Here is a 13,531-nt window from a genome sequence, read left to right as displayed (position 1 = left end):
AGCCAGGTGCGGGGAAGGCAAGGTAAGAGGCAAACCTTTGAAAAACAGCATATATTTGTACAGTACGGCTGATGCACAGATTTGGGGGGTGGGGAGCTGGACAGAGAGAGGAAGTGTAAGTGATGGGGCTTGAGAAATGAATAGGGACCAGAATGTAAAGGGCTGGGCATGCAGTCCTGAGAAAGGTGGACTTTATTCTGAGGGCGCTTGTGAATCATTAAAGTTGTATGTAGATTGGTGTCATCATCAGGGTTACGCCTTAGACATATCTCTGGGTCAGAAATTAGTGAATGTAAGGGTAAGAAGAAGTCTTGGATCACAAGTTTCTGGTAGGGAAAGTTTGATGATAGGTTTTTTTTGCCAAGAACCATATCAGTTAATATTTTTGGATTTTATTTTTAGTTTTTAGAAGTGACTATGTGCTGTAATCCCAGCACTTTGGGAGGTTGAGGCAGGAGGATTGCAAATTGGGACCAGCCTGGGAGTCATAATGAGACCCTGACTCAAAATAAAATAAAAAGGACAGGGATATAGCTCAGTGGAGAGCACTTGCCTACCATGTGCAAGGAACTGGTTCCAGTCTAGTGCTGCAAAACAACAACAAAAACTATTGCGATATTTACGGGACATCCAACTGGAGGTTATCCAGTAGGTAGTTGACCATTTACACCTGCAATTTAAAAGACAGAAATAAGATAGATTTTTGGTAATTGTTAGTATTCAGATAGTAATCTTAGTTATTTAGAAGAGGATGTAATCACTCAAGAAATTGTATAGGATGAAAAAGATTCAGGGTGAAATTCTAATGAACTGGACTGAGGAAAGTCTAGTGGTCCTCATGGTCTGTACTGCTGTCAGCACTTATTACTGTGTATTGGTACTGCCCATTTGTCCAGTGACTTGGGAGGCTGAGTCAGGCGGATCACAAGTTTGAGACCAGCCTCAGCAACTTAGATCCTGTATTAAAAGAGGCTGGGGGTGAAGCTCAGTGGTAGAGCCCCTGGGTTCAATCCTCATACTACCAAAAAAAAGTAAGAAAAAGAAATTGCCCATTTGCTTGGTCACATTTCTTTTCTCTTTCTTTCTTTCTTTTTTTTTCTTTCTTTTTTTTTTTTTTTTTTTTTTTTTTTTTTCAGTACTGGGGATTGAACCCAGGGTCTTGTGCTTGTGAGGCACTCTACCAACTGAGTTACATCCCTAGCCCTTGGTCACATTTCTTGGAGTCAGTAAGCTTCCTTAGGAAAGGGATTGTGGGGCTGGGAGATAGCTCAGTCAGTAAAGTGCTTGCCTTGCAAGCATAAGGCCATGGGTTCGATTCCCAGCACCGCAAAAAAAAAAAAAAAAAAAAAAAAGGGATTGTGCCTTGTCTACTGGATCCCTAGCCCCCAAAACAGTGTGTAGCTCATAGTGGACTCAAAAAATACTTGTTGATTAAATGAAGAAAGGATACAGAAGTACGGATTTTAGTAGATTCAGGAACAAATGGATAGGTAAAAAAGAGACATTAGATTGAGAAAAAAATTTTTCCCCCTTTTGCTGTACTGGGTTAAATCAGGGCCTTCCACCGGCTACGCCAGTTTTTTTTTTTTTTTAAGGCTTGTGTTCTAAACTTTCTTTTCATACTATGGATAGAATCCAGGGGCATTCTACCACTGAGTTAACCTCCCCAGTCCTTTTTATTTCATTTTATTTTAAGACTGGCTCAAAATACTTTTGCCCAGGTTGGCCTCAAACTTGAAGCCTCCTGCTTCAGCCTTCGGGGTCACTGGGGTTTCAGGTGTGTACCACCACTCCTGACCGAGGCTGACAACTTTTAAGGGAAGCTTGTGTGAGGCAAGGAGAGGGTTGTTGATAAAGTGAGAAGTAGTAACTAAGAGTTGAACATATTCAAATTCTTATAGAAAACAACCAGAAGAGAAGGAGAAGTTGAAGATACAGGAAAGGGACTGGTAGTGACAGGTGACATGGAAACCAGAGCCCAGGTAGGGACACTAGCCTTTAAGAAGTCCCTTTGTGATAAGAGGGTGAGTGGCAAGGAAAAGTTCAAATGTAGGTAAGTTTGAAGGAGAGAAGATGAAGAGAAAGTTGAGGGGTTCTCAAGATGGAGTCAGAGAGTATTCTTTGAGGGTGGGGGAGGGCAGTTGCTGCAGTAGGAATCTTGAAGAGAGGAGATTTAATTAGCTGTTGTGAAAGAAAGAACCAGGGAATAAATTTGGAAGGATTGCTGAGCAGTGGAGGGCCCATTTGAGTTCGGAACCTGTGATTTTGTAGCTATATCATTTTGCATAGTTTTATGGTCTTGACATTCCCAGTTTAAAAGAAGAAAAGTAGAAAGGAGTCAGTCTTCAGAAAAGGGACTAAACTTCTTGACAAACTCTGTTTTGCAGTGTGGTCTCTTGGTTGGGATTCAGATTTCTTTGACTCTGCCTTGCAGAAGTTTTGCAATGTTTGACAGGTCACTTACCTTTCAGGTTACTTTTCCATAAAACTGAAATGATAGTTTCCATGATAGGAAAGAACAGTGATGGCAGAGCTGGAGGGTATAGTATGGTAGTATGGTGGTAGAGCACTAACTTACCTAGTTAGCATGCAAGAGGTCTTGGCTTCCATCCCTAGTACAGTGCCCCCCACCTCCAAAAAAAAAATTTTAAGTAGTATGTAAATAAATTTAGTTATTTCTTTAAAAGTGTCAGAAACATGCGCTGGGTATATAACTCAGTTGGTAGAGTGCTCGCCTCACAAGCACAAGGCCCTGTGTTCAATCCCCAGCACCACAAAAAAAGGTCTCAGAAACTTGATTAAAAACTGTTAAAAAAGGATGGTGTCTCTGGGCCCCACCCGCAGGTACTCCTTTAGCCTTTTAGATAGGGTATCTTAGTTCTCCAGGTCTGACTCTTGGCTGGATCCAGGCTTGATAGGCAAAAGAGTTGCTAGGAACCAAGGCCCATGCCTTTTTTTCCACTGGGCACTGAAAGCTCTGCCTCATCCCCAAAACCATCTAAGTAGAGATCTTTGGATGTGTAGTTCACTCAATTTTGGAGCATTGTTCAAGGAACTTTCTACCAAGTAGACCTATAGAACCCTTTAGATTATATGCAAGCTGAATTAGGTACCTGGGAATCCCAATGTAGCTTTTTTTTGGGGGGGGGGGGGGCCCAGGGATTGAACTCAAGGGTACTCGACCACTAAACCACATCCCCAGACATATTTTGTATTTTATTTATAGACAGGGTCTCACTGAGTTGCTTAGTGCCTCGCTTTTTGCTGAGGCTGGCTTTGAACTCTCCATCCTCCTGCCTCAGCCTCTTGAGCCACTGGGGTTACAGGAGTGTGCCCCCGTGCCCAGCTCCAGTGTAGCTTTTTGCATACTGAATTTGGAATCAGAAGAGTTGACTTCCAGATCACTCGTTACCTGTGTGTTTTTGGGCAGGCACTTAATTTCTTTGAGTCTCAATTAAGTTCCTTTAATTTTTTTTGTGGTACTAGGGATTGAGTCCTGGGGTGCTCTACCACTGACCCATATCCCCTAATCCTTTTTATTTTGAGACAGGGTCCCACAAAGTTGCCTAGGCTGGCCTCTAACTCATGATCCTCCTGGCTCGCTAGTAGCTGGGATTACAGATATGTGCCATCATCCCTGGCTTTACCATTTATCCTGTAGGGGATGGGGAGCCATTAAGGATTTTGAGTAGAAGAGTGATGTTATTACAATTGAGGATTAGGAAAATACCTCCGGTGATAGTGTGGTAGAGGGTTTGGACTGAAGGTGGAGGGACCAATTAGAAGGCTATTGCTATAGATGAAGCAAGTGGCAATAAGGGTTTTATCTATAAAGTGGGAAGAATACTCCCCATCTGACTTATTTTGCAGTGTTACTGTAAGGATCCAAAAGTAAAATGAATATGCTTTGAAACCGTAAAGTGTCACAATATAAGAGGTGAATTGTGGCTTATAATAATCTGAGTAGTAATGGCTAATTTTCTGTTATAGGAGGGAGTTCCTTAGAGGTATGGTGAAGTGAGTTGCCTCACTGTTTTCTGTTCCCCAGTAGCTTTAGAGTGAACCGGTCATACCGTCTAGAGCTAATGGGTTCCAGAAGAAGAAAGTGGGCCAGATTCATCTTTAAGTGCTGACCTTATCAGGGTCCCCTGCTTTGTTTTGTTTCTTTTGCAATTCCCCTACTTCAAGGTGGGAGAGAATCTTGGAAACTAGAAATGAACCAGAAAAAGAGTTTGGGAGTTTGTTGTAAAAATTCCTGACTTCTCCTGGAAGTGTATGTCCTGTTTTACTGAAGTTGTCACTCTTCTTCAGGGGATGTTGGAAATTACTATTATGGACAAGGCCATCCAATGAAGCCTCACCGAATCCGCATGACTCACAATTTGCTGCTCAACTATGGCCTCTATCGAAAAATGGAAATTTATGTGAGTTCCTGGGAGCACTATCCCTACCTAACCTCCTTGACTCTGATTCCCCGTATGTCATTGATTATTTCATTTTCTCAACTACTCATTCATTTATTAATAACTGTGTTGAGTAGCGATTATGTGGAAGGTATTGTACATGATAGAGATTCTGTTTTTTAAGAAGTTCACTCTAGTTCTGAGATCTACCTGTAAACAAATAAACTATGTATATGTAGAACAATTAAAGAATATAGAAGATGCAGAGATAATGAGGAGTGAAGGAAGAGGGGAGTCATGGAATGTTTCCTAGAGGTGATAGATAAGCAGGGTTTTATTTTATTTTTGTCTGTCTGTCTATCTATCTTTTGGGCACTGGAGATTGAACCCAGGGATGCTTTACCACTGAGCTATATCCCAGTCTTTTTTTTTTTTTTTTTTTTTTTTGAGAGAGGGTCTTACTAAGTTGGTAAGGCTGACCTTGAACTTGCAATCCTCTTGTCTCAACCTCCCAAGTTACTAGGATTATAGCTGTGCCTCACCGTACCTGGCTTAAGCAGGGTTTTAACAAATTGAATAGAGTTTAACCTACAAGGGGCTGTCATTTCTGGCCAAGGGCAAAACAAAGACAAGCAAGCAAAAGTAAGGAAAATACAATGTTTGGGGGAAATATAAGTAGTTCAGTAAGCAGGTACACTGTGTGAGTTCATAGTGTGAGTAATGGGAGATAGAGCTGGAGAGGTCAGCAAGGGTTGGATGTGCTGTACTAAGAAACTGGTGAGTCAGGGCCAAAATATTTGATGCTTTTTTGTTGTACTGAGGATTAAATTGGGGAGCATTCTACCACTGAGCTCCATTAAGTTCTTTATATTTTATTTTGAGACAGGGTCTCATTAAGTTGTGCAGGCTGGCATCCACTTGCAATCCCACCTCAGTGTCCCAAGTTGCTGGAGTTACAAGCATGTGTTACTGGGCCAAGCTCCAAAGAAAAGATTAAGACTATAGAACTAGATGCCAGGTCTCTAGTTGCTAGAGAGTGTAGACTCTTACCAACTTCTAGACTCAACTTCAACTCATTTTTGCTTGATTTTCCAGTTTTTAAAGAGAATTCAGAAACCTTGCTCACATAAAATCTGCCAGATTTAAAATGGTGAACAAAGGTTTTCGTTTTTAACAGGTGTGTGACAAAACGTAACAGTACATTTGTGGACCAAATTAAACAGTTCCCAGTTTAACCTCTTCTGGAGGCAAATAGGAACAAGTGAAGTGTTTTAGATAAAAGAGAAATTGGAACATGCGTGCCTTTTAGAAGCAGTGAGGCCACTTAGCAGACGGTTGCGGGAGTTCAAATGATAAAATGAAGAGGGGCTGGGGATCCATGTTGCCTTATGGAATAAGAGTGTGTTGTAAAAATCTGTGCCAGTAGCTCCAGTAACCTAGCAACAGCAGCATCCTTCTTTGCATTCCAGAGACTGAAAGGAGATGAATCTTCTGCCCCAGAGGGCCCTGTCATATCTCTGGAGTCAGCAGAGTCACCTGGGGAAGCAAGGAGGAAAATAGAGGAGCCAATAGACCTTGGGACGAGAGTTCTTTTTTAGGCTTGAAGGGCAGCTGGGAATGAAAAGCATGAGATTTTCAGGGATATCCCATCCATTTTTACTAAAGAAAACCCTTCCCAGAAGTTTCCCAGTAGACTTCAGCTTAAATATATTGGATCATTTGCCAACTTCAGACAATCACCAGTATAAATGTATAGGATTACTAGAACTGGCTTAGACTAATTATGGTTTGATCTCTGTGTCCGGGTACATCAATACCCAACCAAATTGGGGTTGGTTTTGGGGGAGGCAACCAAGAGTGGCTACTGTTGGAGTTAATACCTTCCTGGAGATGACTTCATCTATGTGGTATTCTTATTGTTAACTCATAAAACAAAAAGCCATCATATTCTCTCCTCAAATCTCTAGACCTTGTTTTACTTAATGTGACCTTTTCCTTCTCTGGTGCTGCTTCATTAAGTGTGAATTCTCTCCATCCCTCCTATCCTTTCTCTGTAATGTGACCTTTGCATCCCTTTCTCAAAGTACAGGTATCCATTTTATTACCTGTCCTGAGATTGATGACTTTTGGGAATCATTCCTGAAAGAAACTCTTAGATTTCTCATAGAAGTTGCTGTAGTAGCCAGCACTGTGATGTGTACGCAGTAACCCCAGCAATTTGGGAGACTGAGGCAGGAGGATCGCAAGTTCAAGACCAGCCTCAGTAACTTAGTGAGCCCTTTAGCAATTTAACAAGACCCTGACTCAAAATAAAAAGCAAAAAAAGGACTGGATATGTAACTCAGTGGTAAAGTGCCCCTTGTTTCATTCAATCCTTAGTACCAAAACAAAAAGAAAGAAAGAAATGGATGATTACTTCTGTTCTGTACCTGAAGGAGTCATGTTGAAGCCTTTTTCATATAATTTTACGCTTTCTGGTGCCTTCCTTTATTCTTTCTTCACACTTGTAATTATTTTTCCTGGGATCTCCATCCTTACTTAACAAAACCAGCTACCTTCCTGTTTACATAATCAAGAATTCTGCTCTTTTTCTTGTGTTGGATGCTGATTTTGAATATCTCCAGGTTTCTTATTCATTGACCTCTGTTCCTTGTGTGTGATGTTGGGATCAAACCCAGGGCTTCTCATATATAGGGCTTCTCAAATGCTAGGCAAGCATTACCATTGAGCTACATCACCAATATCCCTTGTTATTTTTTAATTTTTAATTAATTAGTTTATTTTTATTTTTTATTTTTGGTACTGGAGATTGAATCCAGGGGCACGTTACCATTGAGTTACATCCCAAGACCTTTTTATTTTCTATTTTGAGACAAGGTCTTACTAAGTTGCTTTAGGGCCTCCCTAAATTGCTGAAGCTGCCTTGAACCTCAAATCCTCCTGCCTCAGCTTCCAGAATTGCTGGGATTACAGGTGCCTGACTTCCTTGTTCTTTTTTTAAAAAGTGTTTTCAGCTGAGCATGGTGATGCATGCCTGTAATTCCAGTGACGTGGGAGGCTGAGGCAGAAAATCAAAAGTTTGAGACCAGCCTGGGCAACTTAGCGAGACCCTGTCCCAAAATAAAAAATAATGGGTTTGGGGTGTAGTTCTGTGATAGAAGTTCTTGGGTTTCATCTGCTGTACCCACCCACTACAAAAAAAAAAAAAAAAAAAAGTGTTTTCATTAAATATTTAGTGGCTTTTAAAGAATTTTTGTGAAATAGATGTAAAGTATAAAGAATCACAATATCACCTAGCATAAGAAAAAGAACATTTTTTTACTGCTGAAACCCTTTATATGCCCTTTGCTGATCTTTTCTTTCTTTTCTCGGAGTCATGAATTTGGGGTTATTATTTCCTATATTATCAGTATGTGTTCTTAAACAATGCATGTTTTAAGTATACATATTTATTATATAAATGGAGCCTTGTAGTGTGTGTGTATGGCCTCATGCATGCTAGGCAAGTTGTACTACTGAACTATGTCCCCAGCTCTTCTTTTTTTTATTTTGAGAGAGGGTCTTGCTAAATTGCTCTATTGACCTTTAGCTTGGTGATCCTCCTGCCTCATTCTGAGTAGCTAAGGTTGTAGGTATATGCCACTGTGTCCAGTGCCATACAGTATGTATTATATGACTTGCTTTTTTTCTCAACACATTCCCAGGAGTCATACGTTTTGATGCATGTAGCTATATTTGATTTTACTGTAGTCTATTGAAGTAATGTACTATAATTTGTCTGTTTTATTACTAGGAAGCATTCGATTTGCTTCTTGTTTTTGACTATATAGATACTATTGTTTGTGAACATTTTGAACATCTCTTAGAGCATATATGCAAGTTTCACTGGAGGATACACTAGGAGTTGCTGGATTAGGATGTATGTACATGTTCACCTGTATTAGAAAAAGCCAAAATGATTTCCAGTTGCTCACAGCAGCCTTTTTTTTTTTTTTTTTTAGATAGGGTCTTACTGTGTTGCTCAGGTTGGCCTTGAACATTATCCTCCTGCTTCAGCCTCTCAAGAAGCTGGATTACAGGCTGGGGAGATAGCTCAGTTGGTAGAGTGCTTGCCTTGCAAGCCCAAAGCCCTGGGTTCGATCCCCAGCATCGCAAAAAAAAAAAAAAAAAAAAGAAGCTGGATTACAGATTCTACACTCTGGAGAACATCCCTAGTGCCTGGCATTCTTTTTTTTATTATTATTATTATCTTATTACTTATTCATTTATTTATTTAAACCTTTGTTTGTTATTTCCACAATCCCACAGTGCTGGGGACTTGAACCCGGGCCTCCAGCATGCGAGTCAGGCACTCTACGTGATGGGCTATATCATTAATTAAACCTTTTAATAATACAGTGAACATTTATATTCCTGTAACCTAATCAGTCTTTTGAATTTTATCATTCTTTTGCTTTTAACGATTAGTGTGCACGAGCGTGTGAACGCGCCTAAGCAATATATAGTATTTTTTTTTTAAATTTTTTTTAGTTGTCAATGGACCTTGATTTTATTTATTTATTTATTTATTTATTTATTTGTTTATTTATTTATTTATTTATTTATATGTGGTGCTGAGGATCGAACCCAGGGCCTCACACATGCCAGGCAAGCACTCTACCACTGAGCCACAACCCCAACCCGTTCATTTGTTTTTGAACTTCACAAAAAAGATATCTGTGTGTAACCTCCTGGGATTTGTTTTTCTCATATAATATATAGGTAAAATCTATCCATCTTGTTGCATGTAGCTACAGTTCTTTAGTTTTTCTTTGCTCAATAATATTCTATCATGTCAGCATATGGTAATTTGTCCATTTTCCTACAATCTTAATTTGAATTTAATTTTTTATTGTTAGAAACAGTACTTCTATGAACATTTTGTACATGTCTTCTAGTACATATGTATGAGAATTTCTTTGGCTATATCTTTATGAACAGAATTGCTGGATTATAGGTTTTGAATATAAAATGCTAAGTTGCTTTTCATTGTGGTTGGATGGACTTATACTTCCACTGGTAATGTATCAGAGATTTTTAAGTCATACCCTCTCCCACACTTGAATTAGATTTTTAGAACATTTCCAGTTAAGCAGGTATAAAACAATTTTTGTGATTTTGATTTAGCATTTTGCTTATGACCAATGAAATTGAACAACTATTCTACTACAAAGAAAGGTCTTTTGTTTTCATCATTTTTCTCTTGGGATGTTTGTTTTTTTCTTACCAATACGTAGTAGTTCTTTATATATTCAGGTTTATATAATCCATTGTCAGTATGTTGCCGTTGCTATAAATATCTTCTATTTTGCTTTTGTCTTTTCACTTTAATGTATCTTTAATGAGCAAAAGTTCCTAATTTTAATGTAGTCTTATTGTTTCCATTATAAGTCTTTTGTGTCTGAAAAAATCCTTCTCAACTTTTAAGATATTCTTCTATATTATTGATATTTTATTCTTCTATATTATGTGGTGGCCCGGGGCCTCACACATGCTAGGCTAGGCAAGGTTTCATATATAGGTCTTTACAACATCTAGAATTGATTTTAAACTTTATGTTTATCTTTTGTGGTACTGGGGATTGAACCCAGGATGCTCTTGCTACTGAGCTATATCCCCAGACCTTTTTTTTTTTTGACACAGGTTCTCCCTGAGGTGCCCAGGCTGGCCTGGAACTTGGCCATCCTTCTGTTTTAGCCTCCCAAGTGTCTGGGATTATGGATGTGTGTACCTCTGCATATGGCTCCATACTTTTTTTGGGTGGGGGTGAGTTCTGGGAATTGACCTCAGGGGAACTCAGCCACCGAGCCACATTCCCAGCCCTATTTTGTATTTTATTTAGAGACAGGGTCTCACTGAGGTGCTTAGTGCCTTGCTTTTGCTGAGGCTGGCTTTGAACTCACTATCCTTCTGCCTCAGCCTCCCAAGCCACTAGGATTATAGGCATGCGCCACTGTGCCCAGCCAATACTTTTTATTTATTTACTTTTAAATTTAATTTTGGTGGGTTTTTTTCCCCCTATTTTTGCTCCTTCTCTCTCTCTCTCTCTCAGTGCTGGGGGTCAAACCCAGGACTTGCATATGCTAGGCAAATGCTGTATTACTGCAGCCTCCATGGTACCTTTTTTTTTTTTTTTTAATATTTTTTTAGACGTTGATGGACCTTCATTTTATTCATTTATTTATATGTGGTGCTGAGAATTTAACCCAGTGCCTCTCACCTGCTAGACGAGTGCTCTACCACTGAGCCACAACCCCAGTCTCAACCACAACCCCTACCTTTTAAAGGCTTACTTACTTTTCACATATAGGTCTTTACTACATCTAGAATTGATTTTAAGTTTTATTTATTTATTTTTTTTGTGGTACCAGGGCACTCTACCACTGAACTGTATCCCCTTTTTATTTTGAGGCTCTCACTAAATTTCCCAGGTTGACCCTGGGCTTGGAATCTTCCTGCCTCGGCTTCTCAAGCAGCTGGGATTATAGCTGCGTGCCACCCAGGCTGCCTGTTTTTTGTTTTGTTTTGTTTTTTTTGACTATGAGTTCATCTGTTTTGTAACTTTGAGGCTTGGGGTGAACATAGGTCTCTAGATTTGCTTTTATTTTCTAAAATAGGCATTTGAGATGGGTTGTGTCCTCAGAGATTTGGAAAAAAGGATGAATTTCAAATAGGGAGAATTCAAGCCCTGTTCCTGTGGTGGGAAGTCGTATAGGTCTTATTGAGGAAAAGTTGTTTGTTTGAAGTATAATATTTATCAAGAAGGCAGAGGACATTAGACTGGGAAAGGAATTTTGTGAAGTTCCTTAATTGCCATGTCCAAGAGTTTAGAATCTTGGGAATCATGGAATGTTTGAGAACAGAGAATTGACTTTAAGATTTTTGTGATACTAACATGTGAGATGGAAGAGGAAGAGGTTCAATATAAATGGGACCATTTAGGATGCCAGAAATAATCCAAGTGAGTTAATTTAATAGGTCAACAGATATTTACTGAGTTATATGCCAGGGACCATGCATATTGCTTAGAGTAAAGTTTGACCTGCTCCTTTCTCCCAGAGTAGATCCAGCACACATCCAATTTCTATAGTTGACAGTGTGATAAAGGAAGTCTAGGATTCTCGGGGGAGCACTTCAAAGAGTGTCTTAAATGAGATTCTATGGGTCAAGGATAGCATTGTGGGGGAATTGACTTTCCAGTTGTGATGTAAAGGTTGAATAGAGGGTGTGAGGAGAACAGTGTTCTATTTTAGGTCATAGCATGTGCAGAGGCCTAAAGGTGCAAGATATTCCCCTTGGGGAATTGCAAATGAGACAATGCTTGGCAGATTGGTACAGCACGAGATAAATTAAGTTTCTCAAACATGTTGTGTTTAACCCACAAAGTTTGGGCTTTTTTTTTTTTTTTTTTTTCCCTCTGTGTGTGGTGTTGGGATTAAACCCAGGGACACTCTACTACCAAGCCACATCCCTAAGCCCTTTTTAAAAATTTTAATTTTGAAACAGGGTCTCACTAAATGGCAGAGGCTGGCCTCAAACTTGGGATTCTCCTGCCTTGACCTCCTCAGTTGCTGGGATTATGCACAAAGTGTTTTTAATAACTTTTGTTAGTGGACAACCTTTGAAAAACATAAAATTTGACTTGAAAAAATCTGGTGATTGTGGGGGAGGTTACGCATACCTGAAATCCCAGCTACTCAGAAGGCTGAGGTAGGAAGATACCAAATTTGAGGCAGCCTTAGCAATTTAGCAAGATTAAATATAAAAAGGGCTGGGAATGTAGCTCAGGAATAAAGTGTCCTTGGGTTCGAACCCTAGTACTTAAAAAAAAAAAAAAAAAAAAAAAAAAGAATCTAGCAATTGGGTCCAATACCAGGTAGGAGATTGCAGCCAGAATCCAAGCCAAGCTCAAAAGGTGACGGCCTGAGGATGGAAGTGGACAGACTTGACATATATTCGTAGTAGTTTAAGAGAAGTCTAATGTAGTGGATGCGGAAAGAGAGGAATCAAAGGTGATACTCTGGCTTCTGTCTTAAGCAGCTGGGTGAAAGGTGAGAACAGGACACCTGGGAAAGAGCAACAGAAGAAATAGGATAGTGGATGCAGTCAAGATTATGGAAGTATTGGGGTTGGGGCTGTAGCTCAGTTATAGAATACATGTTTAGCAAGTGCAGAACCCTGGGTTCAATCCCCTGCATTTCCCCTCCCCCCAAATAAAAAATATTAAAAGATTTTGGGAGCCAGGTGCAGTGGTGCACACCAATAATCTCAGCTGGCTCCAGAGGCTGAGGCAGGAGGATTTCAAATTCAAAGCCAGCCTCAGCAAAAGCGAGGTGCTAAATAAAATATAAAATAGTCTCTAAATAAAATACAAAATAGGACTGGGGATGTGGATCAGTTGTTGAGTACCCTGAGTTCAATCCCTGGTACCCCCCACCTCCTTGCCAAAAAAGAAAAGATTATGGGAGGTATAATGAGAGGGACTGGCAATGGTTTGAAATGGGAAAGCAAAAAAGGGCAGAGTTTAAAATGATACTTAGGTTTGGTTTTCAGCCTGAGTGTATGTTGGGCTTTTTTTTTTTTTTTTTTTTTTTAGCAGAAATTGTAAAAGTTCTGGAAGTTAAATTGAATATGAGTGCTTGTACATCATCAATCACAAATTGAGTCCAGCTGAATTTAAAGGCCTACTTGGAGCTTATTGGGAATCTACTGGAATTTTGAATCTGGAGCACAGAACATAGACCAAGGTGGAATTAGAGTTAGGGTAGCATTTGTCAAGGAGTGACAGCCCGATTGGGGAGATAGCTCAGTTGGTAAAGTGCTTGCCTTACAAGCACAGGGCCCTGGGTTCGATCCCCAGCACTGCAAAAACAAACAAACAAACAAACAAAAAGGAGTGACAGCCAAAGCAGAACTTTGATGACATTGCTGAGGGTGAAGGGCTTAGTGTAGTACAAACCACTTGGTATTTAGAACAACTCTTACTGCTTTCCCTGTGGATGTTTTTAAATAATCACTAAGGGATGGGAGGAAGAGAAGAGAATTTTTAAAAAGAGGGAAGGAGGAGTCAGAATGTTAGGATGACCAGG

General features: G+C 39.8%; 1 protein-coding gene across 1 annotated transcript in view; it reads left to right on the top strand.

Annotated features, from left to right (window-relative positions):
• The window catches only part of Hdac1 (histone deacetylase 1), a 29,797-nt gene that overhangs the window by 908 nt on the left and 15,358 nt on the right, over nucleotides 1-13,531 (top strand). Inside the window, exon 2 of the mRNA XM_047519457.1 lies at nucleotides 4,312-4,424. Within this exon, the coding sequence (XP_047375413.1) occupies nucleotides 4,312-4,424 (113 nt within the window). The remainder of the gene's footprint in view (nucleotides 1-4,311; nucleotides 4,425-13,531) is intronic.

Source organism: Sciurus carolinensis, chromosome 1 (genome assembly GCF_902686445.1).
Source record: "Sciurus carolinensis chromosome 1, mSciCar1.2, whole genome shotgun sequence".
NCBI lineage: Eukaryota > Metazoa > Chordata > Mammalia > Rodentia > Sciuridae > Sciurus > Sciurus carolinensis.
Note: the sequence above shows the minus strand (reverse complement) of the source record. Positions and strands in the feature narration are given on the sequence as shown.